Source organism: Trichoplusia ni, chromosome 2 (assembly GCF_003590095.1).
Source record: "Trichoplusia ni isolate ovarian cell line Hi5 chromosome 2, tn1, whole genome shotgun sequence".
In the NCBI taxonomy this organism is placed as follows: Eukaryota; Metazoa; Arthropoda; class Insecta; order Lepidoptera; family Noctuidae; genus Trichoplusia; species Trichoplusia ni.
In genome coordinates, this window is record NC_039479.1 from 15,720,517 (window position 1) to 15,746,119 (window position 25,603).

The 25,603-nt window shown below is 35.8% G+C and overlaps 2 protein-coding genes across 8 annotated transcripts in view; one reads left to right on the forward strand and one right to left on the reverse strand.

The window, feature by feature from the left end:
- LOC113508401 (teneurin-a) overlaps window positions 1–10,155 on the forward strand; it is a 108,735-nt gene extending 98,580 nt beyond the window's left edge. For all 7 annotated transcript variants that reach the window (XM_026891419.1, XM_026891413.1, XM_026891415.1 and 4 more), the window contains 12 exons: window positions 2,662–2,826; window positions 3,114–3,288; window positions 3,443–3,685; window positions 3,833–4,060; window positions 4,151–4,341; window positions 4,456–4,691; window positions 4,803–5,528; window positions 5,611–6,014; window positions 6,106–7,991; window positions 8,092–8,245; window positions 8,337–8,691; window positions 8,780–10,155. In XM_026891419.1, the coding sequence (XP_026747220.1) occupies window positions 2,662–2,826; window positions 3,114–3,288; window positions 3,443–3,685; window positions 3,833–4,060; window positions 4,151–4,341; window positions 4,456–4,691; window positions 4,803–5,528; window positions 5,611–6,014; window positions 6,106–7,991; window positions 8,092–8,245; window positions 8,337–8,691; window positions 8,780–9,771 (5,755 nt within the window). In that variant the 3' untranslated portion in view covers window positions 9,772–10,155. The remainder of the gene's footprint in view (window positions 1–2,661; window positions 2,827–3,113; window positions 3,289–3,442; window positions 3,686–3,832; window positions 4,061–4,150; window positions 4,342–4,455; window positions 4,692–4,802; window positions 5,529–5,610; window positions 6,015–6,105; window positions 7,992–8,091; window positions 8,246–8,336; window positions 8,692–8,779) is intronic.
- A 4,538-nt stretch (window positions 10,156–14,693) lies between these two features.
- Window positions 14,694–22,997, reverse strand: LOC113501739 (transcription factor SPT20 homolog; the record flags this gene model as incomplete). The annotated part of the gene is made up of 17 exons (XM_026882961.1): window positions 22,380–22,997; window positions 22,037–22,285; window positions 21,444–21,599; window positions 20,784–21,023; window positions 20,049–20,270; window positions 19,798–19,950; window positions 19,234–19,543; window positions 18,606–18,745; window positions 18,324–18,406; window positions 18,058–18,118; window positions 17,609–17,827; window positions 17,206–17,331; window positions 16,760–16,892; window positions 16,214–16,443; window positions 15,512–15,646; window positions 15,107–15,305; window positions 14,694–14,776 (listed from the first exon to the last, which is right to left on the reverse strand). Coding segments are annotated over exons 1-17 (2,775 nt in total), but the record flags the coding sequence as incomplete, so codon positions are not given.
- Between the last annotated feature and the right edge of the window lie 2,606 nt (window positions 22,998–25,603).

A 25,603-nucleotide genomic window follows, 5' to 3' on the forward strand; every position in this document is an offset into this window, starting at 1 on the left:
TACAACTTTCAAATGTAGAATGCGACCTAGTTAACAGTGGATCGTGTTGACTCGTTGGACTTTTTATGTTCAATGTTGGTATTAATGTTTTTTTTTATTCTTTTTTTCAATGTGTAAGTGACCGTAGCCAATTATGCCAAACGTATTTGGTGAAATTAAATAAATATTCAATTACGAATGTTAAAATGATACGTGAGCTTTTTAATTGATTCCTAATGAAAAGTCTATTAAAAATCGATTTAAAACCAAAGTATATTCAGGATCTAATTAAATAATCTGATTTTTGGAGTATTCTTTTAATTCTTTTTTTTTTTCAAAAATACAAATATCTCTAAAACTTAAACTCAATACGATATTGTACTGACTACTAACATAGAATATGTACGTACGTATAATGTACAGTGCCCTCATGTAAATGTTATTTTGTCAGCGACAACAAGATAGTCCTCGTTTTATAGTACTTGATACCATAATTGAAGTACGACAGTTCACACTTGACGAACCCTTTGGAAATCAAAACGTGACTTCCTTGCCGGCGACCTTTGATATGTAATGTAGGTCATTACTTTTAATTTTTGTCTATCCTTTTTCAATTACGTACAAATAATAAAGATGAAGATAGACTGATATCAATTCATTGAATGTTTACCAAAAATAAGCTTATATTATATTTTGAATGCCGACATTTGTAAGTACTTTGGGACACAAATGATAGAAGCCCTAGAAACTAAAGCGTAATTTTCAAAGAATCGACATTGTCTGGAACTATTTTTCTAGTACCAAGAAAACCTCTTTGTAGGCTAACGTTAGTTCGAAAAGTATTTTAAATTGTTTTGTATTTACTTCGATTTTGTGTCGAACAACACTTTACCACTAGTAGAAATAAGTCAAATGTAACAAGTCACAAAATCTATAAATGGTCCATTCAACCACGAATATTTCTGGCTAGGTTAAAAGGGTGATTCACAGTTATCTCTAAACATTAATATATACAGCAATAATGTACCGTACAAACGCGCTATGTCAAAACAATCGTTAAAACAAATTATCTCGTGAAAAATAGAATCTTATTAGTCACGATAATCCCTGCGTCATGGTATAAAATTGTCTTAAGAAAGTAATTGGTGAACATAGCGTGATAAACAGAAATATTCGATGAAAAAACTATACTAACATTTGTATAGACATGTGAGTTGAGTAGTCATTAATTTTCGGACACGGTCTTAGATATCTCATACACGTTTGTATGTAAAAGCATCGAGTATGAAATCGAATTGGACGGCGGAACGAAACTAGTATTATTTGAACACGTAATCAAATAACACGTGACGTTTAAGCTTTTTCTAATCGATTATCGTAACTTTGGAGTTATGTCTACAAAAGCTATAAAAAATATGTTTAACAAATTGATTACGGATAAAACAAATTCTATTAAGGAAAAGTATTATTTGAATACCCAATTCAATCCAACTTCGCATCTTCCGAAACCAAAAATAGCTTTAGCAAGTATAATAAAAAGAACATTTATAATTATGTCAGTTTCAAACCATCTTAAACTCTTATTAATGAAGCACGAATTTACTGAAAATTCTCCAAATGAAATTCAGAAGAAGTATTTCACCGACGTAAATTATTTGTTATTTTTTCGTAGAGATCGTAAATAACGTCACGGAGCTGTTAAAAAAATGTAACTGGAGGAAAAGTCTCACTTTTTCCTTTTATTAGAAGTGCTGATCATCAAACTAAACCCCTGCCAAACACGTTCCGATAACAAATTCTCATTAATGGCGTAAAGAAACAAAGAGAGAAGGTACAAAATATTGTCCGTCGTAGCTTAAATTAATGAAAAGAAAATTGTTTTAAGGGTTCATTAAAAACGATAAACAGGAAATGAATCGAAAGGACTTTTTGCGTTTATTACTCGTCAGTGTAGAGAATCGAGTAGATACGGTATTCATTTGTTCACACAAGCATTACATTAAAAAAAAAAAAATTGTTCTTTAAATTTCGAAAACACTAATATTGAAATTTAAACTTGGAAGGTTTTGAATCACAATGCTCCTTTCGAAAAATAATGACGCTATCCTTTTTTTTCAATCTAAATTGCATGGTGCCAGCTTTAAAAAGGAGAGAATTTGAGTTTCGCAAAGGCAAAACCGCGACCGAATCTAAACGGAAACAATTGAATGAACATCTAAAGGTCCGAGTATAAACACTGACCGCAATTATAACCACGAGGGCAGCGAAGCGAGTAATTTGAAGAACCCACAGTTTGCTTATAGCAGCGTAAAACCACGGAACCAATAATTAAAAGGATGTTATGACAGTGCAGTTCTAGAAGAATTGCTAGCAGAAACAATTTAGATTGCAATCGACGCCAAAGATATGTCTTTAAGTAAGATTTAGTCAATTTACTTTACGTGGGATGACAACTGGTATTGCGAATGACCCAGTTTATAAATGCAACTATTATTTTTGCACCGGAAGCATTAAAATAGCCTTTCTTATTTCGATATTATTACTCGATTACAAATAGGAAACTACATCTTACATACAAGTAATTTCACAAGAATACGTATACGCTAATTAAGGTTAATGCATCATCACAAAAGCTGTATTATAAGCTAAACAAATTCTTGAAAATAATGACCTGGACTTCAGGTTTGACGTGTTGGTGAATGGAGGAGGCGCCGTGACCCTGCAGTTCCAGCGATCACCCTTCAAGCCGCTGCGGAAGACTGTCTTCGTACCCTGGAACCAGATCGTCGTGTTGCCGCCTGTGCAAATGGAACTAAGCGATGATAACGTCAAAGTACCGACTCCCAGGTATAATTACTCTTCATCTATTATGTACCCGATGATTTTAGCGCTTTTCATTTTAGACAGGTTTTTTTGAAAACATGTTACTGGATTTGTTACATTATACTGATAAAATTTGTCATTGTTCTACATTATTAAAAGCAAAAGAAATATGAATGCTGATTACACGACGGGAACTAAGAAGACCAAAACACGAAATAATAGTTATTATTTTTTCATGAGGTTTTCCTCTTTTACGGTTCAGTGTTCATAACATACTCGTACCTACTGACATTTAAAATGACAATCAACAGGGCTCCACCTCGTATCGACTGGTCTCCTATTCCTCAATGGTGGGAATCAGAAACACCTCCTTGTGCTGCTCATGATCACGAGAGGCTTAGGCCCGAAGTAGTAGCTGTACCACCACTGGCGGCACCTGCTGCATCTTCTGCTACCACCACGACCGTCATATACCCTGAGGCCCAGGTAACGTGCTGACTTTGTATTTGTTCAGATTAGGAAGAATAATATAGAAAAAGATCTTCAGTGTAGGTACAAAAAACCGTAAATTGTAATAAGTTGTTCATACATTACGAAACAATTTATAAACCATTTATAGCTTGGTTATTCACAATTCCAGATCGTAAGCGAGTCCATCGGATTACCGGGATCTTTAGTGAAATTGACATACCGCTCATCTCAATCAGCTGGTTACCTGTCATGCGTACATGTTCAACTCACACGACGCATTGTACCGGCATCACTAATCCGAGTACATGTCCGTGTCGAGATTGAGGGCTCATTGCACACTCATAGCTACGAAGCCGATCCTGATCTGACACATATCTTCGCATGGAATAAACGAAACGTATATAAACAAAAGGTAAACTGAACCTGAAAGTTTAAGTTTTGGATTTTCAAGTAACCAAGAACAAAGTGAAAAGTAAAAGTATCTAGATTGATATATTCAGCTGTACGTGGTTTTAACGTAGAATTGAATCTAAATTAATTGAGGTTTTTGGCATTTCAGGTGTACGGGCAAGCTCAAGCCAAAATATCAATTGGATACGAATACACTTCATGTGCGTCAATTGTGTGGGAAACTCAGACAGCTACACTTGCTGGCTTCGATGTAGACATCTCAGACATTGGAGGATGGGGTCTTGACATACACCATCATTATAACTTCCATGAAGGCATTCTGCAGAAGGGTGATGGAGCGTTGCTTCATTTGAAGCAATATCCCAGAACTGTTCAGGTAATTACAAATCTATTTGATCATGGCACAAGTGCTGATTGTGGTCATTTATTGCTTTAGGATTGTATTAAAATAATTTTATTTTTATAGGTGGTAATGGGTACTGGCCTTCAAAGATCCTTGGAATGTCCCGACCATTGCAATGGCAAAGCGGCAGATGCTCGTCTTCTGACTCCAACAGCACTTACTTCTGGCCCCGATGGTTCTTTATACGTCGGCGATTTCAATCTTGTACGGCGTATCACCCCAGAGGGAGTTGTTACCACTGTTCTTCAGTTACAGTAAGTTTTGGTGAAACTTAAAACAAATCCTCTTTTTATATAATAAACCTTGGAATAATCTACATTGACCGTACAAAATCCTTCATATTTCATTTAAAAACCTTTTGATTTCAGGACTACACAGGTTGCATATCAATACTATATGTGTATATCACCAGCGGATGGATATCTTTACATATCAGACTCTGAAAGACACCAAGTCCGAAGAGTAATAACTTTAGAGAAAGTACGTGATCCTGCGACTAATTCTGAGCCTATTGTCGGTAATGGAGATCGATGTGTACCTGGAGATGATTCCAATTGCGGCGATGAAGGTCCTGCCATCAAAGCTAAACTGGCTCATCCTAAAGGTATATTTATTATTTAATTATTATACAGAATATGGAAATTCAGTTACGTTAAGATTGCCTCATCGTAGAAGTTGACATTGTGTATTTCATTTTTATATATTTTGTTGCCAGGTCTTGCAATTGCGGCAGACAGAACGATGTATATAGCAGACGGAACCAACATAAGAGCAGTGGATCCCAATGGCATTATACACACTTTGGTAGGACATCATGGACACCACAACCATTGGTCACCTGTTCCATGCCACGGAGCTATTCCACCTTACGAAGCGCAACTGCAGTGGCCTACCGGAGTAGCCTTATCACCACTCGATGGATCTCTTTACTTCATCGACGACAGGATTATACTTAAACTCACTGTCGATATGAAGATCAAAGTAGTGGCTGGCCAACCTTCACATTGCCGCATTGGAAGTGATGGAAAGCCAATCACAAAGCCCACTAATAGAACTAACCCAGACTTCAGGGAAGATTCCAACTTAGGTACGATTTTGGCAATAGCTTTTGCTCCAAGCGGTATCTTGTATGTTGCTGAGGCAGACTCGAAGAAAACAAATGCTATCAAATCCATTGACCCATCCGGAAAGATCATGCACTTTGCTGGCAAAGTTCAGGAGAATTTGAAGGAACTAAGCTGTGAATGTAACTCATCTGCCTCAGCGACGGTTGTGCCGACGAATTCTCGAGACGACGCTGGATGCCCATGCAGACTAAGTGTCGCCGCTGGTGATGAACCACCAACTAGCACAGAAACTTTATTATCGTCTAACGCCAAATTCCAAACGATCTCAGCTCTTGCAGTAACGCCAGATGGTGTTCTAAACGTTGTTGATCAAGGTACGGTTAATTACTTTAATTTTATATCAGTGGTTCTTGTAAAAATCACAAAGCTAGCATACTGATTATTTTACTCTTTCAGGTTCCTTACATATACTGGCTTTAAAACACTACTTGCCAACACATGACGAAAACGGAGAATTCAGAATTCCATATCCACCGACATCGGAAATATATGTATTCAATCGTTATGGCCAACACATTACCACTAAAGACCTAACATCCGGCAAAACCAGATACTCATTCCTGTATTCAAAGAACACTAGTTTCGGAAAATTGTCTACAGTAACCGATGCTTCTGGAAATAAAATACAACTGCTAAGAGATTACAGTAATATTGTAAGCTCTATAGAAAACACACAAGACCATAAATTGGAATTGAAAATATCAGGAATTGGTTACCTCACAAGAATAGCTGAAAAAGGAGCAACAGACATGGAGTTTGACTACGATGCCAGCACTGGATTACTGAACAGCCGATCAGGGGTAAGTTGAGATAAACTTCTAAAAACTTCATTTTTGTTTTTACAATTGAATGTTAAAAATGTAAAACTAATGCACATCTGGTTTTTTTTAGGGAGGTGACACTGTAATTTACAATTACGACGAACTTGGAAGGGTTACGAAAATAATTATGCCATCTGGTGAGCAAGTCCATATCACATCTGGTCTTGCGAAGAACTACGGATTGGCTGTTACAGTATCAAATCCTTCCAGCACCATACCAGTTGGAGTCGCCAAGAAATGTGAATACGTTTTACATGGTCAATCATTCAAACAAATCACCATTAACAACGGTAAACAAATAACGGAAGGTCGCATTTATACAAACAACACCTTACTACTCGAAACTCCATGGGCTGGTAAGTTTGAAAGCATTGCCGCAGCTAAACACCCATTATTGGAAGCTGCTCTGCCAATAGAAGCTGAAATGCTTCATATGTGGTCTCATCAGACGACCACATTCGGTGACGCACTGGTCAACAACATGTACTCTTTATACACGCTAGTTGGAGATGTAAGAAATCCGCAGCAAACTTTGAACCGAGAAATATGGGTCAATGATTCAAGAGTACTTATTATTGAGTTCGACCAGTTTAAGAGCCGAGAAACTTTCTTCAACGCTGATAGAAATCCACTATTTACTATCTCTTACGACGTAGCTGGACTACCGCTATCGTTTAATCCTCACGGCGCTGGAGTACCCCTTAACATTTCGTATGATAGATTCTACCGTATCAATGGTTGGAAGTGGGGTGACAGTGAGGAAAGCTACAGCTATGATCCACACGGAATGCTTTCTGAGGTCACAAGTCCGCAAGATGGAACTAAATTTATCTATTACAATGAAGGAAATCTTGTTTCCAAAATTACTTTGGCCAGTCAAAGAAGCTTCAAATACATGTACGATGAAGACGGAGGATTAACGCATGTTATTTTGCCTTCGGGATCGAACCACTCATTTAGCGTGCAACCGTCTATTGGATTTTTAAGAGTTACCTACGCACCTCCCGGTTCGTCAAAGAAATATTTACAACATTACGCTCACACAGGGGAGCTTCTCCAGACTGTATTCCCAGGTGATGGTGCCAGAGTAGTTTACCGTTACTTCACCACAAATAAGGTATCTGAAGTAATTCATGGCGATGGTCAAACACAAATACATTATGCTGAAACTAGCGGACTGCCTTCAGAAATATTGCATGTAGACCGCGACGTAGACTACAGATGGGAATCTACTTACGTTGGCGGACTACTAACTGAAGAAAGACTTGACTACGGTGCCAAAACTGGTCTTAGCAACGCCAAAATAATCTATGAATACGATAACAATTACCGTATAACTTCCGTCCAAGGCCGGATCGGCGGCCAAACCTTAATTCCGCACCATATTGTATACAATAGTAAAACTGGTGCTCCTGAAATATTAGGACAATTCACTGTGTCAAAACAGAAATGGAATGAAACATCAGTATACGATGGCATCGCTATGTTCTCTCGTTTATTGAACAACCAGTTTTTGGAAAAGGAAGTGACTGTCAACATTCACCGAATGGAAGTATTCAGAATGGAATTTTCTTATGACAGACACGGAAGAATATCTCAAACGAGGACACATACCAGAAACGTTGGAGTTAATACTTACACTAATGTTAAGAACTATACTTGGGATTGCGACGGTCAGCTTACCGGTGTAGAGGCCCAAGAACCTTGGGGCTTCAGATACGACGATAACGGTAACATGCTATCGTTGACGTACAGAGGGAACACGATCCCAATGGAATACAATGACATGGATCGAATCGTAAAATTCGGTGAAGGCCAATATAGGTATGACAGCCGTGGCCTAGTGTCACAAAATGCCAGAGAGGAAAGATTCCAGTACAATTCTAAAGGACTTTTAATTAGAGCAACAAAACGAGGAAGATTTGATGTTCGCTACTTCTATGACCATCTTGATAGGTATGTTACTTAAAAGTTTTATTTCATCGGAATTCCTTTTCTACAGCCACTGTTTTAATGTCATGTTTTGTAACTAATTTGTTTTTTTTTTTGTTAATAGGCTTTCTACCAGAAAGGATAACTTTGGAAATGTAACACAATTCTTCTACACTAATAAAGACAGACCCCATGAAGTCAGTCATATCTATTCACCACGTGAAAACAGATTCATGACCTTAGTGTATGACGATAGAGGGCATCTGATTTATACACAGGTAAGAGCGAAATAATTAAATAAATTATGACAATGTTAAAGCAACATGTAATTGCGCAATAAATACTGAACAAAACTATTCTTGTTTACAGGTTGCCCGACACAAATACTACATTGCTACTGACCAATGTGGAACACCGGTCATGATATTCAATCAATATGGAGAAGGTATCAGAGAAATCATGCGGTCGCCCTACGGTCACATCGTATACGATTCGAATCCCTACTTATACCTACCAGTGGACTTCTGTGGAGGACTACTGGATCAAGTCACGTCTTTAGTTCACATGGCCAATGGAAAAGTTTATGATCCTCTGATTGGACAATGGATGTCTCCCTTATGGGAGAATCTGATTGAAAGAATACATAATCCAACACAGTTACACTTATACAGATTCAATGGAAACGATCCTATCAACGTGAGACCACAGAACAAGAAACCAACAGGTAAAAACTATATAATAATTTTACACAATATAAATTTGATTCTATCAATGTATAATAGATATTATAATGGTATTTCTTTGTCCTGTAGATCACTTATCATGGTTGAAGTTGCTTGGTTATGATACCAAGAGCCTGGCACCACAACTCTATCCAGACGAACTACCCGGCGGCTCCGTGCTGCCGAGCATCCCGCAAGGCCGCCCGGTGTGGGGCACTGCTCCAGCAGACAGCAGTCCAGGCCTGCCGTCTGCTATGTCGCTGCTACCGACAGTCACCATTGAATCTGGCTTCCTGTCACATATGTCTAACAAGAGAATAGCTGACTTTAGAAGCCTGTCGATACCGGCTATGTCAGCTCTTAAGACTGACGCCTTAAACCTTGCACCCAAAAGAATCGGTTCAGACTCTGAGCCGCCATTTGGCCGAGGTATCCTCGTCTCACGGAATCAACGTGGCCGCGCTGTTGTTACCACGGTGCCGTCTGCGAATGCCATATACCGTGACGTATATACCTCAGTGTTTAACCGATCACATCTTCTACCCTTCTCATTTGTTGTCCATGGTGATCAACAAGATGTGTTCTATTTTGTCAAAGAAGACACATGGCGTGCGGCAGACGACAAACAACAGTTAAAACGCATGCAAGGCAAATTAAACGTAACCTTCCATGAAGTTGCCGAAGGGGGACGTTCCTACGCAGATGTCAAAATACATGGAAAGACAAGTATAGTGAATCTAAGATATGGCACGAGTGCGGAGCGTGAGAGGCAAAGATTGCTGCACCACGCGCGCGCCGCAGCTGTGCGGAAAGCGTGGCACCGAGAGCGTGAAGCTCTGCGAAGTGGACTGGGTGGCTCGCTGGACTGGTCTGCAGCCGAACTGGACGAAATCCAAAAGGCTGGATCAGCAGCAGGCTACGAAGGAGAGTACGTGCACGACGTAGCACGATACCCAGAGTTAGCAGAAGACCCATACAACATTCGCTTTGTGAAGAAGCGATCAGACCGCGCCGAGCGCCGGCGGCGGAAGCGTGAGGACTGTCGAGGGGCCTGGTGGCTCGCCTGGGATGAACTCTGCTAGTGATGTGCCGCCATCCATATGCCAAATGGTGTGAATGTTAATAGGTGTGTGTAAACGGGGAAGAATGATCGTGTGAGTGTTTGTGGAAATATATTTTGTAAATAGTCTCTATTAATTGTTAATTGTTGATGTATGTATGTACGGTAGATGCGAATCCCTATCGCTGTGTAAATAATAAAAATTAATTTGCAGGGAGAGAATGGACCTTTTGAGAGGACTGATATTAAAATAAATGTAATGTATGTATAAATAAGATTTATGTGAATATGAAATTATTTATACTTATTTATCGGTAAAAAAGCTTCATTGTGTCCAATGTTCTTATAAAATTTAGATGAAGACTATTTGAAAGAATAAAAAGGCATACTTTTTTAACCAAACCAATGTGTAGTTTGTTTTACCCAATCAACAGGTAAAGTATCAACTAAGTCAAATTCTAAAAGGTAAAGCAATTTGCTACAGTTTTCGAGAGAACTGGTTATGCTGTCTAATGTTACAAAATGTTGATGTTAAGTTTCCATGGCTAAATATGTAAACTCAGTCTGAACAGTAACCGTAGCTGAACTGGCCTGGTAAAAACTAGTCAGAGAATTAAAAGGCTATATTGAAGCTATTATTTTACACAGCCAGATGAAGAATATAAACGCATACTAACCACGCATACTAAAATTTAAAGTCAATGGTGTATTTCTATGAAAAGGAACAATCTATCCAGAAAATTATATTATCATAAAAATAAAAATGAATATTTGATAGCAGAGATCTTGAACGATTAGCAACATAAATAGATGCAATAAAAGCAAATTTTGTGTAAAAGTTATTTATTTATGTTCGAACCGTCAATCTTTGAACAACGTATTCAAGTTAATTTTTACAATATCAATTTTATACACAAAATCCATGTCAACGCAATCATAAAAATTTTATTGTACACATTTATGTTATAAACGACTGAATGCATTATCACATGTCATCTAAAATAATATTATATTTACAATGCAGTTTAAATCGACCTAGTTGACACTGAAAACTTCATACATCCTCGAACTGAATAATATTGTTTTATTTATAAAAATCTCCATTCGAAAATATATACAATAATTATTTTATTATTTCTTAAAGTATAGGTACATTCGCATGTTCAAATAAACTTTATGTTACAATCGTCTACATATTGAGCTACATGTCCGTAAACAAATGAGATCAACAAAACGCACAGTTATTCATCTACACCTCGACTTATGCAATATTTGTGTTAATAGTAAAATATGTCCACGCAATCTATCATACACCTAGGCAATACGAATATCTACAAACAAAACAGTTTTCTTATCTAGGCATGTCATAGAATGCCAGTATGAACACATGTCGTTAACTAAAATAAATAGTAAATAGAGCAAAACCGCTACGTACACGTACATAAAAACTGTACAGAATAAAATATGAATTGGTATGCCTATTGCAATATTTCGGCAGGTAACATTATATTAATTTAGTACATAAATATCTTATATGCTTGTGCGTGTGTATGTCGTAACAATAATCACTAATGATAACTTACAATGGTGGCAATGACAAAAGTTACGAGACCTCCCTCTACTTAGCAAAAAAATAGAAAAATGTATTTTTATATCATATCTCAGTCATATATTCCAATGAAGTCAGTATCTGTAGTTCAACAACACAATATATGATTTCATAATAGTCTATATAGCATTATTTCGTATATTAATGTCCTAAATAGTAAAGTTAGTACATAGTTTTATTATTCTAAATAGTAATTTCTACGATACTGTTTATAGAAAGTTCTCTAGAATACCAAAACTCTCTTTTTCGTCGAAACGTTTTTTAGCATACTATCATTACCTCGTTATTAAATATAACCTATAGTTTTGTACTAAATTACCGTCGACATTTGACCGGTATATCAAGCGGATATATGGTATACCTACTAGCAAAGTGAACTCTTTTAATTCAGTTTATACTCTTTAGTTTAGTATTCAGTATATTAACAATAAACTATTCTTCTATAAATACTTTTCTAAAAGCATGTGATTTTTTACTTGATAATTCGTTATACTTTAAATCCTTCAGTTTTTATACATTTGGTACTTTTATAACGATTCCTATAGGCCTAACTATTGTCTTTGCCACCAAATCATTAAAGTTTAAATAAAAACTTATGGGAAGGAAGCTTTGTCACTGTTGCGAAGATATGCAGAAAACAGACAATCCTTATTTGATAACTGCCCAAAACACTACAAGACTTACGTACACAACCAAATTACAATCGTGGCATGATGTAGGTAACAGTAGAAGAATTTATTAACTATATGTTATATGTACATATGGCCTTTCAGAAATGTGATGAAGTCAAGCGAACGTTTGTGCCTCGGGCAGATACCAACATATCATCATTACTTCAATATTATGTACTCTTAATCTCAGAATATAGAAATTTGCAATAACATGTAAGAACGAAATATCAACAGCGTCAACATCAACACGAATCATGGCAATTCAGATTGGAAGAATTACGTCCGTTTCTAGTCAAAGTCTTAAACTAACTATAAATTGACATAAAGGTAAACTGTTATAACGTCTAGTACATTTTCTTTTACGTTCAGAGAACAGGAAGTTTTTTCTCTAGGTATATGCCTAGTTTAGGACAACGGGTGAAATCATGAACCGATTCTCTTCATAATCATGGGTTCACCAAGAAATTATAGCTTTTAGTCTACTTTGCATTGTAATATTTAATTCGTTAGTTGCAACGCTGAGGGTTCCGTAGACTTATATACAATTTATTTTCATTCGTCATCGAATCTCTTGCAACTATTTGAACATAATGTTTAACACGCTGTAAACAACACCACAAAATATTACGTATGATCTGCTTTCAAATTCTTTCAATATATTCGTACACGGCTAAGCACAGGTAGGACTATGCAGCCTAATATCAGTTTATTAAATAATAAGCACAACACTGTTTCTTTATTTATAATTACTGATATACTGCCCCATCTACTCACCTATCAAACTAGTAAATAAATTCTCAATTCTGAGTAAAATGAAATACATTTTCTAACAAGCAGTGTCTACGGAACCCGACTACTATTGCTGTAACACGTATCAAAACAAATTTCATTACTATACACAAACTCTATATACACCAACATACTAAAAACATAAAATAACATTCTTACATTCCAACTATTCGTAGCTGTGATGCTTACACAAAACTATATGGTACATATTTACAACTTATCTAACACAGATTCATGAATCACTGCTAAGTGTTGTACTTCATAATATTCCGAAAACGTCAGTACTGAGTTGTCATGCGAACAGTGATTTCCTATTAATACTGATTTACGCAATTTCTATACAGTGTGGATATTAGTCAAGATCGCCACACCTAAGTATATACTTTACTAAATTTTACTGTATTATAATCATCATGTGTCGTTACCGTTATACATTTGTTTAATTAACAAGTCCTTACAACCTTCTCATGTACTGTTGCAGCAAACAACACTAACAACGTATAAAATCTCCACTAAGATAATAATATCCGGATTTATCAACATTCTTAATCAACTATGTAGTAACACTTTATACTTTACTCACAATTCATGTCATGATCCAATCACTATCAATGTTGCATTAAAAATAATATTTCATATATAATATTATATTTTGTGACATTCTGATAATAAAAATACATGATTGAAAATAGTAAATAAATAATTCGAACAAAATAAATGTGTCAAATACATGATTAAAAACAAATATTTGCAATATTGTAGACCATTTACATGTAGTGTGATGAAACGAATAAATTTAATAATATCTATATACTTGTATGAGATAACATTGCTACGTTATAAAAATTCAGTCGTTGTTTCAGACATTATTGGAGATAGCAACATTGAGGATATTTCTTAAATAGATTTTATATTGGAACTAGTTATGCATTAAAAACATTTACGGTAATAACAGACCGTAACTTAACCAACGTTATTCTTAACAGGAGACAAAGTATTAAAACAACCAAAGTAATAAATCCACTATTAATTGCTTACACGCGCGTATCTAATTAAGTCTATTTCTCGAATATCGGTGTTTAGTAATGGCCGCCGGGTACGTATGTGGCATCACAGCGTGTATACTGCGCACGGCACTGGTCACTAACGTTACAAATAATTTAGCTAAGGTTAATATTTACAGTACAATTCACTATGGCGGCGAACGTCAGTCGTCACTAGGAACTGTCAGCGTTCGATTTCCGCCGCACTTGCTGCGCGCTCAGCGCCTGCGCTTGAGCCTGACTTATGAATTGCGCTGTTCCTGTAAAACAGACACGACGTTTAAAACATATATTTTGATATTTTTACAATAATCCAAATCACTTACAGTTTTTGTTAAAAGGTGATAGAATAAAAAGGAAAATCCTGGTCAAAGAGATTACGTTCATTGATAACTTTTCGCAATAAAATATCTAAGGTAGTCTTAATTTTGTAACTTTTTTTAATATCGGTATTATTGTGAGGTTCTATTGTGGTACGGTACTGGTACTGTACTGTGTGGTACAGTTAGCGAGGAAAACTAAGTTCGATAAAGACATTTTTACAAATTCCATAATGATTTTTTTAAATATTTTTGAGACTTGGTATTCTCAAGATTTTTACACAACCATTTTCAAAGGAAAAATAATATTCGCTTCTAAATCAAAATCTTCATTTGTTCACTAAGCGAAAAATATTGGATGGTGATTTTAATAGTCAAGTGATCGCCGCTGGTTCACGATCATAGCGTAATAAGTGAGGTGTGTGCATACCGGGCAGCGGCGCGGGCAGAGTGGGCATGTTGATGAGCGCGGGGTCTGCGGGCGCGGGCGCGGCGGGGCGCGCGGGGCGGGCGGCGGGCCGCGCCGCGCGCGCGCGCACCACCTGCACGCCGCCGCCGCGCGCGCCGCCCTTCACGCCGCCCGGCATCAGTTGCGCTGAGGAAACACACGGGTTACAAACAGTACATAACTATGAAGCGTAGACAACTAGCTGGCCGCGCCTTACATATGTTGAGCTAATTATGCATAGTGATTTGACCAAAATCTTAAAAATTAATGTATGTACTACCAATTAGTCTTGATATGAAACACTTACAAAGAGTATGTATTCATTCAATATCTTTTCCAAAATAAAAACCATCAATTAAAACACAAATCGAAGCCTTGAATTCAACTAATAAAATGAAGTCAATGTAAATCATGTCACGTGTAAAAAGTTTCACAAATTATTTTTTGGAAATATTATTAAAATTCGATGTTACTCACCTATCGGTAAAGACAGTACCGAAGGTTGATTGGTAAGAACAACGGATGTTGTAGGGGGTACCGAAACCAACAACCCGCTTGGCGCGCCCGACACGTTCAGCGACAACGATATAGGCGCAGATAATCCTGGAATCTGCACCTGGACATTCTGTAGACCCTGGATGCTTTGGAGACCTTGGAGCGATGCTAAACTAAGACCCTGTTGTCAAATAATGATATTAGTATAATAGATTTTTTTCTGGTATTCACTTTTTTTTGAGCTTGTAACACTGATGAATAAAAAAATGTTGAACAAAGTTAAATACTGATTTAAAGTTAGCAGCAGTTGCATTACTATAATCATACGATAGGTTATGAGTTGTAATTTACTTCGATCGTATGATTTGTTACCTGCAAATGACATACAGGTTGTGGTTGTGAAGATGGCGCGGCCGCTGAGTCAGGTCCTATCAATCGCTCCAATAGGGCGCTTTCACTACTCGACACGTTGGTCGCTTCATTGTCACGCGTATACCCGCTCATAACTTGCACACCAACTCCCTATCGCAAACAAATATAAAAATATGCATCATGGAAACTAAAAAATTATAAAGCCTGGGTAATACACTGGGCATGAACCACTTCTTTAGTCAATGATTTCAAGTTGCAATTTGATTTCCATGCCTTTTAAATCTAAAATAGTAACTATATTAAAGAAACTTTCATATATTTTCCAAATTAAGAAGAGGTCCTGTTAATTAGTTTTTATGCGACAGTGTAAGTTAAATGATAAAACATAATAAATGTAATAGAAATTAGAAGATGCATTGAACCTGGAATATGAATGATTTAGCAATTAATGGGTAATTCATGATAATGGCCACTTTATATAAAATTAATAAGAAACGAATTTCTCTACAAGCTCTAAGTTATAGTAGAAGTTTATATACGTAAGTAAGTATAGATCAAGTAATAAATGAAGTAATAAATAAACAGAGTCAAATTCAAGCAGAGATATATTTTGATACTCTGATAGATTCATAGATTCTGAACACTGGAAAATTAATGTTTTTATTAAACGACTTAAATTTCTCAACCGTAGATGAAGTTATGTAAGTAAGTACATACCTGCTGCGAATACGTAGGCAGCGTATGGCTAGCGGTGGTAGCGGTAATGATCCTGGCGCCGGCGATGGCGACGCGGCCGAGCAGCTTGTGCGCGTCGAGGCTGGAGTTGGTGTCGGGCGCGCCGCCCGCCGCGTGCGTCATGGCGGCCGGCGCGCTGTTCAGCAGGTTGAGAATCGTTGCGTTGCTGCTCGACGTACTCACTGCTGACTTTGCCGCGTTCTGGCTTGCCGCTGTGTGAAGAGATTCATGTTATTTTTTACACTTGTTAGTTAGCAGGTATTTAATCTGGAACACCTGGATTTCGGGGCAAACGAAACAGAAAGCTGGCTGGAAAAAGAAGGGTAGGGGTAGGCCAGTGTACATCACTTGGGAGCCTGATGTTAGGATGACGATTCTTAGATGTTTACTCTCCTTTTCGGCAAGGTATAACGGCACATAGTAGTTTTTGGAGTTAGTTTAATAACAGGCTATGTTTAACAACATGGAGCATTGAAATGACTCATGATAACTATCTGGTATGGTATAAAGATAATGATGAGGGTATACCTTGTTGAAACTGCTGTGCAGAGTTCATAAGACTAGTAACAAGGGCGCTGATGGCGGGATTCGTTGTCCTCGGCTTAGTGATGGTCGCTTTTTGCTGAGTCGTGGTCGTATTCGTGTACTGGATACTTTGTACCTAACAAGACAACAGAACTATAAGAACAATATATAGGGATAAAGATTACCTAAAAAAAAAGAGATTTTTTCGGAGCACCGTGAAGATTTTTATGGCAATAATACAATTTACAATCGATAGTTGTATTGCTGTTTTACAGTAGTAACAGGCATGAAATTCACTATACATTTGGTGAAACATAACCAACCGAGCAATTGGATTTCTTTCCATTTTATTATGAGAACTTTATATGCTTCTACTTCACTTGGCGCAACAATGCTTAACCGAAGTTTATTCTTACCGGTTATAGATTTCTGAATGAAGTGATACGAACCTGCGATGTTCCAGCATTAGACATTAGCGGGTGTTGTATGTGAATAATGGCTGACTGCATCTTCTGAGGGTTGAGCGGTTGCGGTGGGTTTGTCAGTTGCTGAGCAAGTAACTGATTCGTCGATGCCTGCAATATATTTTACGTTTATTGTCATGAAATAAAAGTAACCTTCATCTTATTATAATAACGTGAAGTTAAGTGACTAATAAGAAGTGCAATGCTAAAGTATGGAGGAATACAATAATCTCCAAAGAAGTTGCACTAAAATGGGGTCCACAATTGTTACTCATTCAAGTCTTTACACATTGTAGTGTGCAAATTGAGTATTGAGCCCATTTTTGCTGGTATTAAGATACATTACATTCCAATCTAAATAAAATGGTTAATGGTTTTATTAACTCACTTGAGGTGAAAGCCTTGGCGTTGTAGGTGAAGGTTGTTGCTTGAGTGCAGTCTCATTAGTGGCAGTGACGTTCCCCACAACGTTTCCAACCACAGTACTAACGGTACCCACGACATTGCCCACGTTTCCGACAACATTGCCAACGTTTCCAACATTGCCGACAACGTTGCCTACATTGCCCACTGCTGTCACGTTACCAACTTGCTGTAACTGCGCCTGCTGTTAAATAAAATCATTCATTATCATAATGTGATATTTGCCTTACTTTCTACTAACAAACTTGTTGACATTGCCAATTTTTTTTATATTTTCATTCATACATATTATAAACTCACATATAAATTGAAGTTCTACAATTTCTAGGAATTAGATTTTGATATATTAGGGAGTAGATTAAACGTAGATAGGTAGTAAATTAATTTTACAACCACATGATTATAATAACTTACAAGTATGGGTAGCTGACGAGTGTTTGTATGAGTATTTGTCGTTGCTTGTATTGCTGAAGTCCTGTAAAAGATATAAGCATTAGTCTCAGCTATGTAAGTCTTCAACATAGCACGTGCTTTTTATTTTTACAGGCACTATATGTATTCAATAGCATTTCTTCTTCGTCTCGGCGAATTTAAGCGTCTTTCTATCACAAGGCAATCCTACAAGGCGATTTCATAAACGTTACATATCTGTATAAATGAATAAGAAAAAAATATCTTACACAACAGGCACTGTGGTTGCGTGGGTCTGTACAGTTGCGACGCTGGCGGCAGCAGAACGTTGTTGTAGTAACAGTTGCTGCCCCTACACGAAACATGACGTATAGAAAGAAACAATGTTTACCAGCTTTACACCTTGATAAAATTTAATGAAAGGAGACACAAAAACATTGTAAGAGAAACAGTTTACATGTTTACATGCATTAAATGCAATAGGATAAGGTTCGCTTTGCCAATAATATACCTACTATTACTTATAAAGGGATCAACATAATAGTACTTACCAGTTCTCTCATTCCGCCAGTAAAAGACACTCTCGGCAGCTGGCCAGGCACTATATGTCTAATCCTAACAGACTTGCGACCTTCTTCTGTGAATATCTCAGTAAATTGTTGTATGTATTTATTTGCTTGAAGTCTTGACCCTGTGACAATATTGTTCACTGATAATGAATGTTATACTCACCTATATTTATTATGTCATTGATATTACGAAGAAAGATAAAGAATGTTAATCTACAAATTCTAAGTCAATTGACAACACATAATATGAAAGTGAACTGCATTGTAGAAAGCTGATAATTGTGTAGTTCCTCATTGTTATGTTACCTAATTTGCATAATGTGATAAAACCGTGTAGTAAAGTTAGGAAGTTACAAAATGGTTGAATATATTACATTTTTTTTAGAGTGTGATGTAAAAATTCAAAGTACCATAAATGTGTTTCTTTATTTTAATTAAAACAGTAGCAATATAACATCAAAATAATGAAAATAAATAGTTTGACCATTCTACCTCATTAAGAAGTATTTAAGGAGCTTCACTTAGTAATATAATGCATTGAATATCTATGAATTTCTGAACTCCAAGGCATATATAAATATTTATGAAGAAATATTAGCATGAAACATACCTAAAGTAAACCTGCACGCCGCCCCATTCCGTTCTCCCTCAACATGATCTCTGTCAACGTAGAGTTCGCCCAGAAACTCCTGGTCAGAGGGCCTCTGCAGTATGGAAAGCTTGATGTGGAAGAAGCCGGCGCCGGCGTGCGGCGAGGTCTTCTCAGTCTCTAGGATGTACTCCTCCACGAGCTGCGGTTGGCAGTCCGGCGTGGGCCGCGGCCGCTCGTACGCGCGCGCCAGCCGCAGCGGACCGCCCGGTTCGGACGGCACAGCCAGTGGCAGGATATCCATTTTTGGTGGCTCTATTGGCTTGAACACCTGTTCAATAAACAATGTTCGGTTTTATTTACAAGTAATGAGTTAGATATGATGTTATCCTCCAAGCTAAAGATGCCTTGTCATTATAAAATTAATTAGTTAATACAGCAATCATTTGTAAGTGAAAAATAGCATAATAGCGTCTGTCGAATAAACCAGGAATGATGATGACTTGTTTTTCTACTTAAGAAATCGTCTTCATATGCAACGTAATTATGAATGGTAATCTAATTCAGATAACTGGTTGTAATTACCTCTGGTGGTTTTTTCGGATACTTAGATGTTAATCGTGTATGTGGTACCGATTGCCTACTATTCTTCGCTCTTTGACGATGTATTAGGTCTAATAACTCTAGCCCATGATAATGTGTAAACTGATCCAATTTTCGCTTTCGATTCACTGCCACCTATAATAAAAACATTAATTATTACCATCACAAACCAATAAACCACCTTTTATCGATTTTGTCCAATCATTAAATACATGAAAACGCGATATACTAGCCTGTGAAAATCTCTTAGCTTGTCTCCTAATCCGTGGCGTGTTAAACAGTCTTGGTGCAGCGTGTAGCCTCGCAGCCAATAGGCCTACTGCAGGGCGCGGGTCGAGGCACAGCGGGGGCGCGGCCGCATGCACTAACGCGGCTTCCACTGCTTCTAACGCTCCGCGCTCTTCGCCCGCCCAACCACAACGACCGCCAATGCACATCGCATCAGTTATTATGCTCTGTTAGACAGGAGGTATGATTAAAAATATGATAAGTGATCTGGATAAACAAATTACATTCAACATTATTATCAAAATCTATCAAAATATTAACAGTTATTTTTTGTTTCATTAAAATACAAAAAAATATCAAATTTAATTTTACCTATATTATCTAAATCATTAGTATAAATTGGGTAACCTGATCATAGTAATTAAAAACTAGTTATCTTGTTAAGTTTTTTATGATAATTGGTAATCAATAATGTAATAGTAAAATAACATAATTGGACTATTCACAGTTCATACTCATTATCAACCATTGGCAAAAGAAAAAAGGTTTTTCCCTGTGACAAAAAAAGTGCATAGTTATGTGGTTCTTGTTGGGAACAACCTGATATACACTTATTACTCAGAAATATATCATATTAATAGTGTTTTAAAATACATTTAACACAGGAAAAAAAAATACAATAATTGATACTAAATACTCTAAAATCTAGATTAAAATACAAGAAAAATGTGTGAAAGTACCTGATTTGTTGGCCTTAAGAGAACATGATGAGTATCACAAAGGAAACTGGGATATGCCTGTCTGTAATCTCTTATTTGAGCAATTATGCATCCTGAGTAAAACAGACATGAGTGTTCAGTCTCCAACAAGTCTAGCAACACCACGGGCAACTCTTCATTGTCTATGTAACTCAATAGTTCCTCTTCTTCATATGGCCACCGTGGAGTCTCTATTAAAGTCTCTTCTTGATTTGTTGATGACTAAAAATAAATTGAAGGATTGATTATATTAAATGCATGTTATGTTTATTTAAACACATTAAAGAACAAAGTCTTGTAAAAAACTCTTGAGATTATGGTTTGTAAGTTTAAAAGATTATTGTAATAATTAACAACCAACTATATGTTTAGGATTTGGTGTTAGGAGTGATGTAATGTTTTCCAGACCTGATTTAACTTTCCATATCTTAAAATATTAACTAACTTGCCTTAGAATAGAGTTGTCTTTTAGTACAGCCATTAATCTAAAGGCTTGTTTTCTAGGTATGTTTGATAAAAACATAAAGGTTGTTAATGTTGTGGTAAACCACATGTCTTGAAGAAATTATATACAAAAAACTTAAATATATTATAAATTTATCAACATAATATGAAGAAATACCAAAAAAATTGAATACTCACATGACCATCCGGTGGATGTAAATATTGTGAATTACCATTTACTTTTAAAGATAAAGAATATCCCTTATTGCCTGGATACAGATTTATTATTAATGTATTAAGATTATATATTGCTAATAACTTTTCCAAGAGATATGATGTGGTCTTTAGACCTTGCTGTAAATAAAAAAAAATAACCACTTATACATTTTACATTACTATTTTACATAACTTGCTCTGTAAATGAAAATTGTTTCTTAAAAATAAGATCAGGTAAAGCCCTATTCACTAATCTTAATACATGGGTGCTACTTCTAGTTTCTAGTTCCATTTTTATGAGCGAGACAGTAATTTTAATGGCTTTCTGCAATATAGGATTAGAAAACTCTCTAAAATACACAATTTGGCTAGCTCTTAACATTTAAAATATAAGTATTATCATACTACACACTGCTTATTACTAGTTATGTACTAATAGTTGGAATAACGGGCTTAATAGATGATCAAGGAGATCATCATTAACTCTGTTTGTATAGCTTAAGAGCAGTTGAATTATCACAAAATACAATAAGGGCAATAAAAAGCAGGCAAATAGCTACGAGATATGTACTTACATAGTTCACCTGTAATGTCTCATCTCTATTTAACTCGTTGTAAAGTTCATGAAGTTTTTTAAATAAATCAAACTTCTCCGTCGCCTTGGAAGCAGAGCCGGACGAATTACGTTGGAATTTCATTCTAGACTCATCAACAGATTCAGCAAGGTGCATTTTATCATGGGTCCAAGTCATTTTGTGGTCTGGGACACCACTATTAAATTGTGATAAGTTTGAGTTCACATGTTTCGCCCGGTTAAGTATTACCTGAAATATACATCATTTATTACAAACAAAACTGTAAACAAGGAGAGTTAATTAAGTAAGCTCGGATAATAAATAGAAGAAAGCAATGAAATACCTCAGCTTCCAATGCCGCGTGAATTAAACCATCCATAATGTCATTAATTAAAACAAATATGTAAGTGGCAGTTATTTTATTTTATTTATTATTTCATATTAACAGTTTAGGCCTGAGTATTAAGTCATGATTTTTACAAAAACTAATATGCTTTATTTATGTTTCACACTGCATGACAGTAAAATAACATGTCCAATGTCCATCAACAATTTTTGACAGTGTGCATGTAGATAATGTAGAGATATTTACCATAAAATATAAATCGATGGAGTTTTTAAAACATGGAGTCTATGAACATATTTCCTTAAAAAACAATACATATTTTTAATATATTCATGTTTATGAAGAATACAATAGTTTAATAATAAAACACAGTTATTAAAAAGAATGTACTTAAATTAAGTGTCTTAAAAGACTTAGTCGCCAGTTTTAGCGTTTTAACACCACATGGAACCTAAACTCAATCAAACGGCCAGACTGTTTTATGTTTATGAGATTCTAAGTATCCCAACAACAGTGTTCAATATTAATAAATGTATTGCATTACAATATCTTCAAGCTTGTATATAAAACTTTTTTGTGAAAATAATATTACAGCCCTGGACACCCCTATTTCAATTCGAGCTTTTGAAAGCTCTTTCTTTTACAAAATTAAATTAAATTCTATTTTAATTTAAATGGTTTCAAATTAACTGACGAAAATTATATTTTTTTGAAATAACGATGTCGTATTTAAGTCGCTCCTTGGGGTCACCATTTTAATCCCTTTGCGAGACAAGCATTATTTGTGTGTCTTCACGAAATAAGGGTTTCTTTGTGCATATGTCTTGAATATTTTGCGATACAACGATTAAATATGTATGAGCGGTAGTCGTTTTTTCAATATCGTTCAAATTGCTTATCCCAAAACTAGTAAACTAGATACAGGGTTATTCTTCAGTGATAAGCCAAATTTTAACAAAGAAAAAACTGAGCGATATAATATTAAAAAGAAATGTCGATAAACATAACGATACCTACTTTAGAAAGACTTCAAAATGTCCCGAATAGTTTTGACCTAATAAACACCCTATCAGGACGAGGGCCCCTGAGCCAACTAAACCTAGTTCCGTTTTCAGTCTACCTGTTGTACTAAACAGTTATTAGTGTTAATAAATAAATAAATGAAAAAAAAAAACAAGTAAGCTATTATCTTATTATAAATGAAGACATAAAAGAGTATCTAGTATCTGTCCCCCTCAAAGTGAATAGACCGACTTGTGCTGTTGACTATCCATGCGATCGGTATTTTAACTCACGATAAACAAAAAAATAGGTTAAAAAAGTATTTTTACATGTAGATTTTAGATCGATTCCGAATTCCGAAATATCTCAAAATTTACTGGTCGTTGAAAAACCCTATATATCCTTATACTATGTTAAATACTCTACGTCTGTACGCCACTTAACTCCTTCTGGATGACGGGACCTCATAAAATAAATTGTAAGCGTTTTTAGCGCCCAGGATGGTTTACATTCACAAATTAACCAGTAATATTAAATAATAACTTCAGTAGGTATACGTCGCTATTCCTAGCAAATATTCAAACTTGTATAACTACACTATCTTTTGAGCTACACCGTATTTAGAGATCCCGAGATAATGTGATCAAACGATGGACCTAAGACCTAGATAGTTTTACTTTGTTCAGTTTAATACCTAATTTCTATGTCTACTTATGGCGGCCCAGGTATCACACGTACGGAAATGTTGTGTTAGTTCACTTATTTCAACAAAAATCGGTTGAACGTCGTTTGAAGAGTCGTACGACATTGCGAAAAAGTATTTTTGTTCTATCCCAAAGCCCCCAAAGGGTGGGTAAGAGTATATTTTTTTTCTTAAAATTTCTTAGTATTATAATTGAAAACAATGTTTTGGAAAAATAAAGGTAGGCACCATTTAGTAAAATAAAATTTAGTAAAATTAAAATTTATATTAAATTGCCGACCGATTGATTTATACTCTCTTGTTAGTTGTTACCTAATCTGTCTTTGTTCGCAGATCATTTTTTCCAAGAACGGGACAGTTAGAAGCTAGCTATTTAAGTATATATTCATTTAGATTATATGGAGTTTTCCTACAGAACGAAAGGTATTACACCATCGACAAATAGGAAAAGGAAAAATCATTTATAAATAGACCACGTCGTATCTTTTTTTATTTGTTCTTAGTCTCGCCGCTCCTGCATGTTTACCCCTTTTGAGTCCTTCTTTGTCCTTCGGCTTCTTAGTTTTCACCCGACTACATTAAAATTGTTTCGCCAGTCTAAAATTCCAGCACCTTTCTAGAATATACTACTCTTTTTTCTGTACTTTTTATAATATTTATTATATCTTGGTATAAACCAGAATTCTAGTGGCCAAGAATATTTAAAAGGAATATGAGGAAACATGTCGTATACCTCTCGGTTTTTCTTTTAGTCAGTAGGTCGTCTTTTAGGTGGGCCTATGATACAAAACAAGATAGATAAAAAATGAGTCGGGTACCTTATCTTAGAACGAAAATACTTATGAAAACATTAAACTAGTGAACTAAACATTAAAATTAAATCCTCCTAATATTACCAATTCACATATAAGGCTAGTTATCGAGTCGATTTGAATAACCCTAAACTTGTAAGATGCTATCAGAGTGTATTCATAAGTTTCTAGGTTTAATAAAATACCTTTGTCAATAAATTTCTGCTTGGAACAGGGATGTTTTGCATGCCTAATAATGAAATGCAGTTAAATAGATGATTGGAATGTGGTTTTTATTTAAAAAATCATTTAAAAAGTAGTCAATACTTTAAGATCACAAAAAATATAAGTTTAGGGCCTTTACAAGCACTTGTGAAATTTCGCATTACTGAATGTAATTGCTAAAAGTGATGCCAACGTAATGACTTACCAAAGCAAGGTTGAACAAGCCAGTTTTCAGCAGCACATCTTGACAATATTTGGTACCTATGTTAAATAGGTAATTGCCATTTTGACATACAAAACCTAAGCTAAGCCTGACATAATTCAACCTTTATTTCAAACAGCCATAAAAGGCTATATTATCGGAGTGATACTAAAAAACAAGTGAGCAACATTGAACCGAACACTTTTTTGTATTGTAACTTTGAAAATTTGTTTTTAGTGAGCTTTTATGAGTAATATTTATTGTGTGAGATTACTTTTGTCAAATAACCAAATACATA